The sequence below is a fragment of the Exophiala xenobiotica genome (genome assembly GCF_000835505.1).
Source record: "Exophiala xenobiotica strain CBS 118157 unplaced genomic scaffold supercont1.5, whole genome shotgun sequence".
NCBI classification, from domain to species: domain Eukaryota; kingdom Fungi; phylum Ascomycota; class Eurotiomycetes; order Chaetothyriales; family Herpotrichiellaceae; genus Exophiala; species Exophiala xenobiotica.
In genome coordinates, this window is record NW_013562490.1 from 956,144 (window position 1) to 971,034 (window position 14,891).

At 52.4% G+C, this 14,891-nt stretch overlaps 8 protein-coding genes across 8 annotated transcripts; 5 read left to right on the forward strand and 3 right to left on the reverse strand.

Moving 5' to 3' along the window:
• Window positions 1-96: 96 nt before the first annotated feature.
• On the forward strand, window positions 97-2,208 carry PV05_08071 (ADP,ATP carrier protein). The gene is made up of 6 exons (XM_013457566.1): window positions 97-405; window positions 533-583; window positions 641-691; window positions 816-1,111; window positions 1,165-1,495; window positions 1,550-2,208. Exons 1-6 carry the CDS (start codon window positions 358-360, stop codon window positions 1,733-1,735), a joined length of 963 nt encoding a protein of 320 aa, XP_013313020.1. The 5' UTR covers window positions 97-357; the 3' UTR covers window positions 1,736-2,208.
• Window positions 2,120-3,620, reverse strand: PV05_08072 (uncharacterized protein). The gene has a single exon (XM_013457567.1). The coding sequence runs from the start codon at window positions 3,254-3,256 to the stop codon at window positions 2,420-2,422; it is 837 nt and encodes a 278-aa protein (XP_013313021.1). The 5' UTR covers window positions 3,257-3,620; the 3' UTR covers window positions 2,120-2,419.
• A 189-nt stretch (window positions 3,621-3,809) lies between these two features.
• PV05_08073 (uncharacterized protein) lies at window positions 3,810-8,110 on the forward strand. Its single transcript, XM_013457568.1, has 8 exons — window positions 3,810-4,403; window positions 4,451-4,535; window positions 4,590-4,700; window positions 4,754-4,804; window positions 4,852-4,992; window positions 5,042-5,089; window positions 5,140-5,157; window positions 5,202-8,110. Coding segments are annotated over exons 1-8 (2,997 nt in total). The 5' UTR covers window positions 3,810-4,401; the 3' UTR covers window positions 7,743-8,110.
• Window positions 8,111-8,214: 104 nt separating this feature from the next.
• On the reverse strand, window positions 8,215-8,835 carry PV05_08074 (uncharacterized protein; the record flags this gene model as incomplete). Its single annotated transcript, XM_013457569.1, has 2 exons — window positions 8,215-8,417; window positions 8,463-8,835. The coding sequence occupies 2 exons, from the start codon at window positions 8,833-8,835 to the stop codon at window positions 8,215-8,217; spliced, it is 576 nt and encodes a 191-aa protein (XP_013313023.1).
• A 541-nt stretch (window positions 8,836-9,376) lies between these two features.
• PV05_08075 (uncharacterized protein) lies at window positions 9,377-10,728 on the forward strand. The gene is made up of 2 exons (XM_013457570.1): window positions 9,377-9,704; window positions 9,927-10,728. Exons 1-2 carry the CDS (start codon window positions 9,482-9,484, stop codon window positions 10,481-10,483), a joined length of 780 nt encoding a protein of 259 aa, XP_013313024.1. The 5' UTR covers window positions 9,377-9,481; the 3' UTR covers window positions 10,484-10,728.
• Window positions 10,551-11,894, reverse strand: PV05_08076 (50S ribosomal protein L3). Its single transcript, XM_013457571.1, has 2 exons — window positions 11,028-11,894; window positions 10,551-10,971 (listed from the first exon to the last, which is right to left on the reverse strand). The coding sequence occupies exons 1-2, from the start codon at window positions 11,836-11,838 to the stop codon at window positions 10,835-10,837; spliced, it is 948 nt and encodes a 315-aa protein (XP_013313025.1). The 5' UTR covers window positions 11,839-11,894; the 3' UTR covers window positions 10,551-10,834.
• Window positions 11,895-12,311: 417 nt separating this feature from the next.
• On the forward strand, window positions 12,312-13,562 carry PV05_08077 (uncharacterized protein; the record flags this gene model as incomplete). The annotated part of the gene is made up of 3 exons (XM_013457572.1): window positions 12,312-12,379; window positions 12,480-12,702; window positions 12,884-13,562. 3 exons carry the CDS (start codon window positions 12,312-12,314, stop codon window positions 13,307-13,309), a joined length of 717 nt encoding a protein of 238 aa, XP_013313026.1. The 3' UTR covers window positions 13,310-13,562.
• A 453-nt stretch (window positions 13,563-14,015) lies between these two features.
• On the forward strand, window positions 14,016-14,776 carry PV05_08078 (uncharacterized protein; the record flags this gene model as incomplete). The annotated part of the gene is made up of 1 exon (XM_013457573.1): window positions 14,016-14,776. The coding sequence occupies one exon, from the start codon at window positions 14,016-14,018 to the stop codon at window positions 14,628-14,630; it is 615 nt and encodes a 204-aa protein (XP_013313027.1). The 3' UTR covers window positions 14,631-14,776.
• Window positions 14,777-14,891: the final 115 nt, after the last annotated feature.

The window sequence follows — 14,891 nt, forward strand, 5'->3', positions numbered from 1 at the left end:
GGATGGAGTGGATGGGTAAAAAGAACCGGCAACAGGATATGTGCGGGTGGGTGCGCTCCTTTTTCCCTCCCACGCTTTGCGTAGTGCTTTGCGAGACAATTTTTGATTGCAACGAGAATTTATCGGATGCGGTAGTGAAACGGAAAAACGTGGTTCCGAAAATTTCTGTCGCTCGGGAGGCAGCAAATGCTCTACCGCCAACCCGGTTCTCTTGGCTTGGCTTAGGGGATCTCAAGCTCCAGAGTAATTTTCTTGCTATCTTCTCTTCCTTTCGCATCATTCCTGCCATCTTCGCTTCATCATCCTTTACTTCTCTCCACTCAATTGTAGCCATCAGTGAACTCTTGAGTCGTCAAGATGGTTGAAGGCGACGTTAACCAGGCGAAGAAGTCCTTCATGGGCATGGTTAGTGATCAATCCCCAGCTCCATCGTCCAATGCAGTTTTGCTGGACCTCCTCAAGCTCGATATCAACCACCACGCTCATTCGGACCTTGATGGATCTATACGCTGACTCGCAATCCTCTATTTAGCCAGGCTTCGTGGTGGATTTCTTGATGGGTGGTGTTTCTGCCGCCGTCTCGGTAGGTTCCAAGCTTTTAATTGTGATTGAGAAGAATTTCATGCTGACAATACGTTAGAAAACTGCCGCTGCCCCCATTGAGCGTGTCAAGCTCTTGATCCAGAATCAGGTATGCCCACCTGCTCCTTGCCTCCTGGCTTCCTCCGGCGCATCTTGCCTTTCGGATGGAAGAAAAAGCATGAAAACAATACTTTTTCTCGGAAAGCCGTGAAAGAAAGCTCACAAGCCGGTAGGATGAAATGCTCAAGGCCGGTCGTCTCGACCGCAAGTACAACGGTATCATCGACTGCTTCAGCCGTACCGCAAAGAACGAGGGTGTCATGTCCCTGTGGAGAGGTAACACTGCCAACGTTATCCGATACTTCCCTACCCAGGCCTTGAACTTCGCTTTCCGCGATACATACAAGTCGATGTTCGCCTTCAAGAAGGAGCGTGATGGCTACTGGAAGTGGATGGCCGGTAACTTGGCCTCCGGTGGTGCTGCCGGTGCTACCTCCCTGCTTTTCGTCTACTCCCTCGACTATGCTCGGTACGTCATTCTGACTCTGCATTTCTGTGCATCTTGGCTGACTTCAATCTTAGTACCCGTCTCGCCAACGATGCCAAATCTGCTTCCAAGGGTGGTGGTGATCGTCAATTCAACGGTCTCGTCGATGTCTACCGCAAGACCCTGGCTTCTGATGGTATTGCTGGTCTCTACCGTGGTTTCGGTCCCTCCGTCCTTGGAATCATCGTTTACCGTGGTCTCTACTTCGGCATGTACGACTCCATCAAGCCTGTCCTCTTGGTCGGTCCTCTCGAGGGTAACTTCTTGGCCTCTTTCATGCTCGGCTGGGGTGTCACCACTGGTGCCGGTATCGCTTCCTACCCTCTTGATACCATCCGTCGTCGTATGATGATGACTTCCGGCGAGGTAAGTACTCGTCCTATTTCTGCTTCCCAGAAACCAATCTGATCAATTTTGCAGGCCGTCAAGTACAAGAGCTCCCTCGATGCCGCCTCCAAGATCATGGCTGCTGAGGGTGTCCGATCCTTCTTCAAGGGTGCCGGTGCTAACATCCTCCGTGGTGTTGCCGGTGCTGGTGTTTTGTCCATCTATGACCAGGTTCAACTTCTCATGTTCGGCAAGGCCTTCAAGGGCGGTTCCGGCTAAACGTCTCGCTCTCCGGCTTCGACGACAACAGACGCAAGGCACTACACAGCAGGTTTCCAACTGAGTTAGTCCTTGCACAAGAACACAATCAAGGGGGACGGGTAATGGAGGGCCTTCAGTTGGAAGGCATGGGGTTCTGTATGATGATTCGGGGCAAGATGACGAGGAGGTGAAGCAGACAAAGTGGTGCAAATAGACGTCTCACGCAACGCATGATAAAAGGATCCAGGTGGACAACGCATGGAAATGAATGGCCGCCTTTTTATCATTGGGGGTTGCGATCATTGACACACGGGGTTTCTTGATCTTTTTTCTGCGTTGTATTCCTCAATCCCGATTGTACTTTACTGCCTGGTCTCGCGACTCTTTCTTCCGAATCTAATTGGGACGTGCATTAGGATCTTTTTCGATTTATATTCTTTATATGATCTCTCGAGGAGTTCATGCAGCTACTTTGCTCCGCCGAAGCCCAAACCATACCAAAACCAGTCCTCCGCCATCCAAGACCGTGTTCCTATACCCGAAAACACCGCGCGTTCCCTTGACACATTGATGATCCTGTATCTTTTGGCCGTACTTTGCAGACCATGAGCCTGTTTCTCTTAGCGTCCATCCCACAAATCGAACACTTCAAAATTCCACGCCGCATCCTGGGGGCATCCATCATTTGATTCCTCCGCGTGATCAATGCTTGCCGTCCCCATTGACATGTTTCCAGATCTCCTGCTCCGTCCTCGACAATCTTTTCCCCGCCGCTTTTGCCCACGACATTGCTGTGTTCAGAATATTCGTGTCGTCGTCCCCTCCTCGATTGTCGAAGACCGGTTCAGCGTCGAGGATGCCTCGTCTGCTTGTCGACGAGGGGCTTGCTCGGTTCTCGTAACGCTGGCATTCTTCGATCGGCTTGTCATCGAACGACGCGCGAGAGTCTTGCACGTAGCCTGGCGGGTGGGACAGGTCATGAGGGTAGGTCGAGGTGAGGTTTGCAGGGGGGACACCGCGATTGGGTTCGTAGACGGAAGGGGATTGCAGTTGTGCAGCTAATGGGGCGTTGTGCGTACGTGTTGGTGTGGGCGCAGGGAGGGAGTGCCTCACGGAGGCTGTTGTTGTGGGTGATGGCGCGTATTGTGGATTGGCGCCGGGCTGGGGGGGTTGTGGGATGGAGAGTGAAGGCGGGTTGCTGTTGTTATTTGTGTAGGGTGACGGGACAGCGCCTGGTTGAGGTGGTGGAGGGCTGTCGGTCGAGAAGTTGGTGGTTGCAGTGGGAGTTGTGTTAGGGATCGTTGTGGTCGGTTGGGATCTGCTGTTGTAAGTAGCAGATGCAGCATTTGTCGGCTGTGGGACAGCAGGAGCGCCAGGTCGCGCTGCTGGGTAGGGGTTGTGTGGTTGTATGGTTGTAGGACTTGCTTCTGCGTTGACCGGCGTGTAGCGTGCTGCTGCTGTGCCTGGAGAGGTGCCGAATGGATTGGAGGGGTGGTTGGCGTTGATGGGTGACGAGGTGTGGACTGGGATTGGAGGCATGATTGTTGATTCAGATTCGGCTTTCTGCGCTGGAGAGATCAAGGTCGACTTCAAATCAGGAGAATGGTGAGTGGTGTTGAGAGGAAAAAGAAAGGGATATACTTGGTCTGCTCGACAGAGACGACGACGCGGCTCGGCCGTGCGTCTGCTTCAAGGGATGTATCTGAACAGGGTCACGTCATGACAGCGAGGATCGCTTCGAGCAGACCGCAGCCAATTCCACGTAATCGGCGGGTTGGATGGGAATGCTGCCGGTGCTCGACTGCATGGATCAACAATGCCTCTTTGTTCGGCTGGTGAAGCCCTGGAGCCCGACAGAAGTACTTGGATCGGAGATGTGTACCACGGTTGCTGCACTCTCAAGAGGCTCTGCCGCAAGCGGATGATTTGCAGTAGCGCAGCGCTACATGCACGAATTCCAGGATGCGACTGACGAATGCCAAGCACAAATCAGGGCGGTTTCACGTGACCAGACATTCATTGGCTGTAGCATCACCGCATTCATTTTGCGGTGCAGAAAAAGGACGTGAACATTGGTACGTACCTCGATTTCAAGCAATGCCATCCACTTTATTTTCTTCACCTTGTTGAAGAAGGATTCTCGAGAATTCTCATGCAAAATCTTGAACAATCTCAACCAGACTCATCCCAGCTTCGGACTTTCGATCCCGAACCGTTCAACCACCTGACAAGGCCGCTTCTCTTCTCCAAAACACCCGCGTGCTAGAATCCACTACTGTGATTCGTCCATTTCGTCCATCTGTATCCCAGCTGGCATATGACTCTCGGCCAGTGCTAGGATTTTCTCACTTCCACGTTTTCCATTGTCCCAGATAGCACCGAGACGCTGGCCTGGATCCGAATATGGGAAAATTTGATCTGGAAATAACCTGCATCTAAGCACATCCTAATCGTTGACACTTCCGACAACAACTGTCCTTCTCGCCAGGATCCTTCCACACCGCTCTCCAGCTCCCGATGCGCAACATCAATTACACAGGGCCATCACGAACTGGGCCTTTTGTGCGCTGACTCAGCCTCGAATCACAAGTCGGCAACCTAGGCGCCTGTATAGAGCCTTGTCGACCCGATTGATCTCCGTACTGCCGGGCTTCTATCAAGTTTCTTGACCTATCACCACCAATATGTACACCTCCCTTTTCCTGCTTCCTGAGACTCTTCTAATCCAATCAGGAAATTCGGAAAGCAAATACAGCGACAGCAATTAGACCTTCCCGAATATGCCGCGAGTTTTCTCAATTACAAGGCTCTCAAGAAGGTCGGACAAGACCAAGACAAATTTCGAGAAGTCATTTCTGACAATCATCTCTAGCTCATCAAGCAGCTCAGCGCCACCCCGACAATCGAGGCACAAAGAGATGCAACTGCGCTAGACGCGCAAGCCGCTCTACGCGCGAATAAAGAAGTCTTCTTCTTTCGGCTGGTAGGCTGACGTCTTAACCTTGCTACGTCGTGTTGTGTTCATAATCAATTCAGGAACGGGAGATAGAAAAGGTCAATGTGTTTTATTTGCAGAAAGAAGCAGAGGTGTGTCCGAGGATTCACGCCTCAATACAAGTACTGACAGGCAATAGTTCTCGCTTCGACTGAAAACCTTGCTGGATAAAAAGCGCGTAATTCAAGCGAGAATAGCTGCAAATTCAAGACTGTCCGCCAGCTTCGCAACACTAGTCGAGGGTTTCCAACAATTTGACAATGACCTCAACAAACTTCAAGTACGCTCAACTTTGGTGGGACTAGACGCAGGTGCTGACGGAATGGCAGCAATTTGTTGAAGTCAATGAAACAGCAATCTCAAAAATTCTAAAAAAGGTCCGTCTATTATTGGTTTCTGTTGTGGGAATTGGACTGATATTTTGCAGTGGGACAAAACATCTAAGGTGGACCTCTCCCGAAACACCGCAGCTTGAGCTAATGGTTCTAGTCACGGACGAAAGAAATATATCTACAGAGAGCTGTCGAAATTCAGCCATGCTTCAATCGAGACGTTCTTCGAGATCTTGCCGATAAAGCGACCACAGCTCGACTTGACCTTGAGGCATGGGCTGAAGGAGAGAACATACAGTACGAAGTTTCCAAACCTCAAGATCGCACCATTGGTCAACGGGTCGGCACAGAAGAAAGTGATATCGATCTTCAAATCCTGCAGGCATCCGCAGCTGGCAATGTGGGCGCCCTGCGTGAGTGGATCGCCAGGTTGAGCGCAGCTCCAAACGCTGGCGAACTATTCACACGAATATTTCTTGCAACCATCAGTGAAGCTCCTGACGAGTCTCTCCACACATTTCTCGAGTCTGGCCTAGTCGACATACATGCCGAGGACGACATCAATGAACGGAATTGCTTACATGAAGCCGCGATCTACGGCAAGGATAGCGTGCTTGATTATGGCCTATCCCATGGTGTTGATCTCGCACGGCTGGATGTATACGGCAGGGTGCCACTGCATTATGCTTGTCTGAGGGGACGACTGGCGATGGTCGAAAAATTGGTGGCAGCTGGACCAAACACTATCGACATGAAAGACCACGATAACTTTACACCTTTGATCCACAGTATTGTCCGTCACCGAGTCGAATGCGTTCGTCTCCTCCTTGCTCATAATGCCAGGATTGATCCGCAGTCAGAGGCAGATCACATTCCCTTGAATTTGGCCTGCCAGCATGAGTCGATAGAGGTGGCAACCATGCTGCTCGAGAGAAACGCCAAACTGCTTCCCGATGCAGAAGGTCTATTTCCTCAGCACCTTGTTGCTCGGTCAAGCCAGAAAGCCGACCTGCTATTGCTTCTCCGACAGCATGGGGCAGATCTCAATCAGCGTGACAAACTGTATCAGTGGACACCACTTTTCCATGCGGCCAGCGAGGGCCGAGTGGAGTGCCTCCGCGCTCTTTTGGAAAGTGGTGCGGATCCAGAAGCCCTCGACGAGAAGGGTCTTACAGCAATGTACTATGCTACCTGGGAAGGTCATCTCGAATGCATGGATCTGTTATGGGAGCGAACCAGTTATCGTCGGGCCACGAGGAGAACATCCCGACTAGGAGCGGTCGTGCCTCCTCACAGCCAGATGAACGCCATGGAAATCACACCCGAAGAACCAATGCCAGCGGAAGGGGATGGTATACCCGACCTATCTCTGCCACCACCGATAATCCCCTTGCGACGGTACGGCCACAACTTCCTCGACACCAAGACATTCATTGCGATCAATTTCGATGGCGGCGCTCGAGCTATACAATTTTTCAATGAAGCCAGATATCCTGCTGCTCGTTTGACCATCTCATCGAAGACATCGGATCTCATCCCTCGCAACCTGATGTTGCCGATCCAAGAAGACTCCAGGTCGGTCTATTTCCAGGTCGACAACCTGAGCACGTTCGCCGTGGACTTTGAGATATTCCCAACATTCGGTTCCAAGGTGATTGCGAAGTCCGTTGCTCTTCCAGATGTATTTCGAGCTATCGAGAGCAGCAGCGGCACTTGCTGTCTTCCACTTTTTGACCCGAGATTACGTTCTGTGGGCCAAATAAAGTTCAACTTCCAAGTGATCAAGCCATACGAAGGCACTCCATTGGAGATTACCCAGTTCGCCACATACTGGAAAGCGACCAGCGCTCTGGACGACCATTCAGGCTTGGTAACTGGCTCAAGTTTGTCAGGCGACTATCTCAGACTTACTGTCCAACTTACCCGCGACGGTATCCCAGTCATCTATCCCTCATACTTCGTGCCCTACGACAACCTCGACGTTTCTCTGACTCAACTCAATTCCGATATCCTTGCGAAACTGGGACTTGCTGGCTCAGTATTGCACAGCGATGGCACTTCCACTTTCGACAGCACAGATGTCCTCGCGTGGAAAGATCGCCTCTCAGGCTCCATCTTTCTGCTCCGCGACGTCCTGGCCGCCATGCCGCCGCACGTCAACCTGAATCTTCATATCTTGTACCCATCGACCTCGGAAAATGTGGAGCTGGGAGTGAGCTCCAATATCGACATCAACACATTCATCGATGCGCTGTTGACTGAAGTGTTCAACCACGCGCGTGCGCTGCGCAATCTGTCCCCGGACTTGTCACGCTCAATCGTGTTTTCCTCTTTCAATCCCAACGTCTGTACCGCGCTGAACTGGAAACAGCCCAATTTTCCGGTCCTCCTGTGTAATTCTCTCGGATCACCGAACGCCCAAGGTACCTCGATCAAAGAATCAGCGAGACTTGCGCAGATGAATAACTTCATGGGCTTGACGTGCTCGGCACGAATACTGCAAATGGTTCCGGCGCTGATCGAGACCATCAAGCAAGCGGGCCTGGTCCTTGTGTCGGATGCGTCGAAGGAGGAGCCACCGCCGGTACAGCAGCCGTCAGGCTCGGTGGCTACTGGGTGGGCAATGATGCCGGACGGTGTGAACGGAATCATGAAAACTAATGGTGTCTTGAGATTTAATGAGAGCATTGACATGTAGTCTGATGAGCAGGAGCTACAGGTGGACAGGCCGTACCAGCCGGGCTGCTCGTCGAAAGCAAAAGAAGTAGGAGTGCAGATTGTGACCAGCTACAGTAGATCCCAGGTGTCATGAAAAGGGGAGGTTTTCTGTCGTGTTCAATTTAGAAAAGCGGTGCATGTGGTCGGCAGTATTGGTTGTTTGCGCTCATATGCAAGCACATCGATCGGTGGGATGCATGTGCAGTGCAGTGACAGGGACAGCAGCAGCTGCTGCTCCAGTGGAATGAGGAAGGAGGCTTTGGATAGTCGAGTCTCGAATCGATTGCTCAACAATTATGGGCGGCGGTGTGCTGTCTTTGCATTTGTCTTTCCCACCTTGTGTTCTGGGTCCGATGTTCCTCCCAGATGTACTTGGATCAAATTCTACAGACTCAGCCTTCAAGGGAAATACATTGAAAACGACTTTCGTGTCGACTGCAAAGGCAAGGGCCTCAAAGACGATTCCCAGATGAGTCGACCTGCGAACTTCGCCCAGTCTCATGTCTGACTTCGACGGTTTGTGCCATGACAACGCCTCCTTCGCGATAAGCGACACCGCCACCGACAAGGCCATCCTTGTCCGCCCTGACGGCCCTTGCATCAGGGCCCGCGGCTTCCTTCGAATCTTGCAAGATCCGCTCAGCGCGCTCATTAGCTGCTGCGCGTGAACGAAAAGTGCCCCGGATCTCCATCTCCATACCGTTGCGCCCCAGAAGACGGAGACTCCTCTGCTCCCCGGTGCCAACAAGGATGTACCAGGCCTTCCCAGGCAAGACCCTGGCTATTTCCGCGTTCTTCTCACGCAGCAGCTCCAAACGCAGGATGTTTCCGTCTGCGGTTGGCGCGTTGAGATGCTGCAGCATCGCAATGTCTCCGGTACTGATGATCTCGTGGAGAGTCTGCTCGCCGCCGACGCTTCGCTCCCTTGCGAGATGCCTGAACATTTGTTCATATACAGTGTCCAACGGGTAGAAAGGCCCCGAGATCGAGGTGTCCTTGAGATGCGGTCGGCTTGTCTTGAGGTAATAGATGACGTCCGGGTCGATCCCGCCAGGGTGGCCGAGACCTCCCATGGTGAAGCGCATCGTGGTGCGCATCCGCGGAGACACGGTTCCTCCGGCAGCCAGGATCCGACATTCTTCTTTGTGTCGAGGCCAGTCGTTGCTCTGGCATTGCTGAGAACAGTAGTGGCGCGAGCGACAGCGCCCACATCGCTTCAGTGGTGCATCATCGGGGCTGGGGTGGTGTTGGCAGCGAAAGCAGTACGGGGTTGTTGCTGTTGCTGTAGTAGACATTGGTGATTTTTCTGAAGGAAGTATTTCCAAAGTCCTGTCGTAGAGGAGGAGAAGATGCCATGGGGCAATCCAGACGTGCTCGATGAACAAACAAGCATCGAGTATTCGGGCGGTGAAGCTTGACTTTGTTATTGGCTGATTTGATGTGCGCAAGGGTTGCAGGGGCAGAGCATGCCAGGGGTTATCCTCCTTGCTTCACAGGACATCACCCTGCAAGCCTCTAACTATACACGCGCTGACTAAGCCATTTCTGGGGCAAGGCTGGCTCGGCTGGTGTGGCTAAATATGGCCTTTACATCTGTACACTTCGAAACCTGTACTCTAACTAGGCGCCATTACTCGAGGCATCTGCCCCTCCAGACAACGTGAACAGAACTCGTTCTGGCCAAGTTGGCCCTTACAACGACGCGAATTTCATCTCTGCATGACCCTAGAAAGCCGAACAAATCTTTCTTGTCGTCCTCTCGAGACCGGAGTCAACCTCCCAGTGGCGCGACGTAAATTCCAGGCGGCTGGGCTGCTTCTCAGGACAACACAAGACAGTCGATCAGACTCCGTGATGAACACGACACGAGTTCGGAAAGCGTTCAAATACCCATCGGACGACGATGGCACTGATGTATCGCACGATGAGCTGGACGAGCAAGGTGAGCACTGCAACCTGTTTTCATCATATATCTGCACAACAACACGGCCTGGAAAATGTTTGTTGTTGAACAACGATGTCCGGATCCTCCAGCACGCATCACCAGCCCTTGTACAATACACGGCGAAAGCTGGTTCCCATCATCGTCATCACCATCCTCCTCCTCTTGTTTGGCGTTCTTCACTGCCTTGCGTTCGGGGTCATCGCTAACTAGATGCCAAAGAACAAGAAAATCTCCTGACCAAACTCCGCGCCTCGGAATCATCGACGAACGCACAGTACACCCTAGTCTTCACCGTGTTACCACTGATCGTCTCGCTGCCGTTCTTCTGGTACCTCTCGATCTCGACCACAAGAACGACGGAGCTCCTGTGCTTGCTGAGCATCACCTCGCTCGGCGCAAGCGCGTATATCATGCACTTTGTCCCCATCGCTGGCTCATCTTCCTCCTCGTCGTCGTCGTCAGCGGCGGCGCGATCGGGACAACGACAACCTCCCAGCTCGGTGTTCGGCACATGGGCCTCGCCTTTGTTGACGGTCTCAGACCAAAGCCCTATCAACCAGTACTTGCCTTATCTCAGCGGCTCCATCAGCGCGCTGTTACTGCTGGCGGCATGGGGCTACCGGTCGCGCACAGACGTACCCGAGGGACTGTGGTTGTTTCTACTGCTGCCGGCGGTAATATTTGGCATGGTGTTCATGGCGAGGCGCAGCATCATCGAGATTCAGACAGGCTTGGCCCAGTTGCAGGGCATGAGGTATGAATACAAAGGGGCGTGACGGGCGGTGGCGGTTGCTTTCGAATTAATGACTACCTATGGAGAGTGGAATCAGGGAGGGTTTCAGATTTCGGGTGTCGATTGCCTTTGATGAGCAGGCGTGATATTGCGCTAGTATACAGACGTATGTGACTTGCGGCTCGACGATTCTATGTGAGGCACGTGCCAGGCTCGCGACACGTTAATGAATATTTGCCGTTCATGATCAAGACTCTCAGACCAGCGAGCAATGTCTGCAAAAGAAGGAAAAAGAAAGGTCCCCGAGAACCTTGAAATTGTATTCCTTAACCTCGCTCGCCCAACAATGTTTATTGAGAATGTGTTGATACAACATGCTTGAAGCGCTCGAGTGTTATGATTCGGCCTTTGCAGTTTCTTGCAACTTTGCGTTGATGTCGGCTGGCTTTGGAGGTTCAGACGCAATGGGCCAGGGTTTCTTCAACGCATCTTGGAGCATGACCAAGGTGCCCTTCGGGCCGCTGACGGCACCTGCGAGAATGATTGTTAATATGGCCAACTTTTGCAAATTTTTCTGCTGGACTCACCATTCACAACCACAATTCCATTCTCCGGATCCGACTGTAACACTCTCAAGCTCTGGACGGTATTCCGTTGCCCGCCCATGTTTCCGGCCATCTTCTTTCCGGGATGAACTCTGCTGCCACTGCCCTGTCCTCCACCCATTGTTCCGTGTGATCTATGACTCAGGGAGTGACCGTGACTCCGGGGTTGACCTTTGAAACCCCATCGCTTCATTGGACCTGCAAAGCCTTTGCCCTTGCAATTCGACCGTGTGTCCACAAATTGTCCTTCGATGAACCAGCTTGCCCGGATCTCTTCACCAATGGGCAGTAGGCCTTCCCGTCCACGAACACGGAACTCTCGTTGATGTCGCTTAGGACTGACGCCCTGCGTTGAGTAATGGCCCAGCATTGGCTTCGTGACGTTCTTGGGGTTGATCGTCCCGCAGCCCACACACACCGCATAGTATCCGTGCCGCCTTCTTGTCTTGTGGCTAACAACCTGATTTTGATCGAGCTGTAGAACCGTGCAAGGTATGCGCTTCCCGGCCTCAACATCGTAGATTGCGGTCATGCCCTTCTTGATTGCAAGCGCCCCGGTTCTGAGAGGAAGTGTGTCCGACACTATTCTTCGCTCGAAAGCTGCGGCTTGCGTAGAGAGAAGGGGTTTGATGCCTGGGACGACATTGTATGGGTTCGGTCTCGGAGGATCTATCGACCTGATGCCAAAGTTTCGTTTCTGCGAAGAGCTGATGGGTTTTCGCAACAGAGAGCGGGGTAGGAGGAAGGGTGGAGGGAGAGGGACAGCAAGAAGACTCGGAGTCTTTGGCGGCATACTTATTAGTGCCGCAGATGAACGCTGAAGGTGGAAAGGCAGTGCGCAGCTTGAGGCGAAGCTCGACACCAGATGCTCAGGCATTGAAATATCAGGCCTTGGCATCTGTAGACCATATCGGGAATGGTCGGGGTGCTTAGGTAATCACCGCATCGCAAAAGGCTGCCCGACAGCATCCATTCCTTGCACTCTCCCCCTTGCTTACGACATAGACAGTGGCCAGAACACCGTGATAATAGCCAGGAAGCCAAGTACAGGGGTCCGCGGACGGGTTATCCGGGTATATTATGTTGATCTTTGGTCTGTGTGGCAACGGTCGATGTCAGCCTCGAGATAAATGCCGATGGCAAGTCTTTACGTCCTGCAACGGCAATTGGGGAGGATGATGATCATTTCCCACCTTTCTCATTCTTTGGCCTTTGCTCACATGAGAAGCGCATATCTCGGAGTCTGATGTCAACTTCGTCGGAGCCATGTTGAGGCCTGGAGTCGCAGTACAGGCCTATCTCGAATCCCGAGCTCTCTTCTGGCACAAGTTGATGTTGGTCAACAAATCTCGATCAATGGGCCAACGTGGTGGAGCACGAAGCAATCCAGGGAGCATATATTTTTGCGGACGGAGAATGCTGAACTTCCCAAAGACCATTCTTCGCAACAAGTATTGACTTCCTCGGAGACTTAGCACTATCTGCAGAATATTTAGTGGTGCACAGAAAGTCCGACTACGCCACGCCATCCAAGCCAAATCCAGAGTTTGCACCTCTTCGCAACATCTGCGAGTTCCTGAACGCGCTTCACATCTATGCCGAAGAAGCTCGACAGGGCATGACAAGAGCCATTGAGGCTCACCACTTTTGTTCACATGTGCGCAAAGGTAGGGCCTCTACGCCAAGGGCCTCTACGCCAAGGGTCTCTCCTTCTGCTCTAACCCGTTGAATCACCAAGACCTACGTCAATGCCTGATCTATGATTCGGGCCGGGAGGACGCCCGACTCATCGGCGTCGAGTACATGATCCCCAAGCACGTGTAAGACGCTGGATGCAGAAGAGCAAAAGTTGTGGCATTCACGGGTTCGAGGTGGGCTCCGGCATGCTCGCGCTCCCAAAGCCCTCGGCGGAAGAGCACGACAAATGGACCGAGCTCGAGACCGAAGCAATGAAGGAAGTCGCCGGCCTGTACGGCAAGACCTTGCACTTCTGGCAGGTCGACCATGGCGACGAGTTGCCACTGGGCTATCCCATGCTGATGGGCAGCTTGACCTTGCACACTCAGATCCCGAATCTGAGCGAAGCTCTTGATCCACGCAACAAAGAGTGGGATATTGACCATGAGGAAAAGGCAAACATCCGAGCAAAAGAAGGTGTACGAGGGCCTGGCGTACATGCCAACGCGGACTCGTGGTGGAAAGAAGCCGAGGACAAGGCCAAAAGGAAACTCTTTGACAAAGCCACAGACACCATCATCCGTTAGAACACCACCATGAATGCTGGATCTGTAATTTGCGAATGGGAGACTGATTTGCACAAAAGAACTTACATAAGCCGGGACACTTTACGGGAGCCAGCCTTGTGGCTGCGTGAGGAAGAGCATTTACGGTGGACTTGGGTCTTTGTGCCAAATCAGTGATCATTAAGTGTACTATGAGCGTTTGCAATGAGCCTGTCGCGGCCCGACCATGTCATATAGTAGTATAAAGATCTAGCTTGATATAGCAACTCCTTCAAGGCCAATTTAATTAGAGCTTCTCGAAGTATTGCACTGCCAGTAGACGGCAATTCCGTGAATCAGTCGGTTCTGCCTGATGCGTCTCGTACTTGATACTATAAGTGACGGCATTATCATCCGCAATGGAACTGAAGCTCGACACCTCCCATTCCGCTACATCTTTCTTGGCCTCGTATTTCGGGTCTACCTGGCTGTGACTCACCAGCCCAAAACCTTTTCGCATTTCTGCGGGGTTTGAGTGCCCCTCTCGATACTTGTCCCTACGGCTTTAAATGCTGACGGGTTTCGTACCTGTAGGAAGTCATGTGAGGCAGAGGCATACCCCTCTTCCATTCTAAAAGCAGTCACGATGGTAAGTTGAGCATTTCGAAGCTTCCCTCCCACCAGAGCATATAAGTGCCTCCCGGAACATGCGATAAACCAAAGAACTTCACCCCGGTCGTGATTCATCATGCAACGCCGCCCATCGCTGGTGCCTGACTTGTTCCACATCAAGCGGACTGCGGTATTGGAATCTCCACCCTCGGTACGAACGGAGGTCTGCGGGACCTACACCAGCCTCGAGTCTGCTCAAGCCGCTGCTCTTCAGCGACTCGAGAATGAAGGCTATTCTCGATCTTCATGGGAGGAGTATGCTGAGAACGACCTTAACAGCGAAGCCTCTCCGTCCTGGCAATACTCGGCTAGTGTCGTTGTTCACGCCCGCAAAGATGGCGAAGTCCATGATATCGAGATTGAAAGCACTCCCAACTCCTTGGGCGTTCGCGCCAGAGCAGGCGGCGGACGGGTAGAGGACCAGCTGTTCTATGTCCTCCGCACGATTGAAAGTGAAGATGGCTCCGTGAACAGCGAGATCAGAAGCATCCATCTCTCCAAACAGGCAGCTGTAACAGCTGCTCTGGGCGAGTTAGTGAGCGGTGAACGAAACAAGGATTGGTACCGCGAATACAAAGAAGCAGCGAGCGTCAATCCGCGAGATGGAGACGCTGAAGGGCCCGAAGTGGTGGTAAATGCGCTCGGGCAGACCGGGGAAAGGTATGTCGTTAGTGTCACTCATGAAAGCTGAGAACGTCAGGACGCGTCCGGTCTGCTATCAAGAATGCTATTGTGTCTTTGGCCGAGCTGTGATGGAAATATTGGGATGTGGGTGTATCAAAATTGAAAAGGCGACTGTATCCAGCGAGCTCGTGTGTAATAGTTAGCATAATGTGAACGTGGCCGCTTTCTGGATCTTCAAGCCTGTGTAAAGTGTTTGTCACAATGCATTCCGCGGACAGTCCGGATAGAAACTCTTCCTGAACCCGGGCTCTCCTGTCGCAATATGCCT

Excerpts from the sequence above, each read along its gene's own strand:
- PV05_08071 (XM_013457566.1), top strand. The coding sequence starts at position 358 with ATGGTTGAAGGCGACGTTAACCAGGCGAAGAAGTCCTTCATGGGCATG. Across the intron at positions 406-532 it reads AGAAGTCCTTCATGGGCATG|CCAGGCTTCGTGGTGGATTT; the intron begins GTTAGTGATCAA and ends TCCTCTATTTAG. Across the intron at positions 692-815 it reads AGCTCTTGATCCAGAATCAG|GATGAAATGCTCAAGGCCGG; the intron begins GTATGCCCACCT and ends ACAAGCCGGTAG.
- PV05_08072 (XM_013457567.1), bottom strand. The coding sequence starts at position 3,256 with ATGCCTCCAATCCCAGTCCACACCTCGTCACCCATCAACGCCAACCAC.
- PV05_08073 (XM_013457568.1), top strand. Across the intron at positions 4,805-4,851 it reads ATTTGCAGAAAGAAGCAGAG|TTCTCGCTTCGACTGAAAAC; the intron begins GTGTGTCCGAGG and ends GACAGGCAATAG. Across the intron at positions 4,993-5,041 it reads ATGACCTCAACAAACTTCAA|CAATTTGTTGAAGTCAATGA; the intron begins GTACGCTCAACT and ends ACGGAATGGCAG.
- PV05_08075 (XM_013457570.1), top strand. The coding sequence starts at position 9,482 with ATGACCCTAGAAAGCCGAACAAATCTTTCTTGTCGTCCTCTCGAGACC. Across the intron at positions 9,705-9,926 it reads CGATGAGCTGGACGAGCAAG|AACAAGAAAATCTCCTGACC; the intron begins GTGAGCACTGCA and ends TAGATGCCAAAG.
- PV05_08076 (XM_013457571.1), bottom strand. The coding sequence starts at position 11,838 with ATGCCGCCAAAGACTCCGAGTCTTCTTGCTGTCCCTCTCCCTCCACCC. Across the intron at positions 10,972-11,027 it reads TGGAATTGTGGTTGTGAATG|GTGCCGTCAGCGGCCCGAAG; the intron begins GTGAGTCCAGCA and ends TCATTCTCGCAG.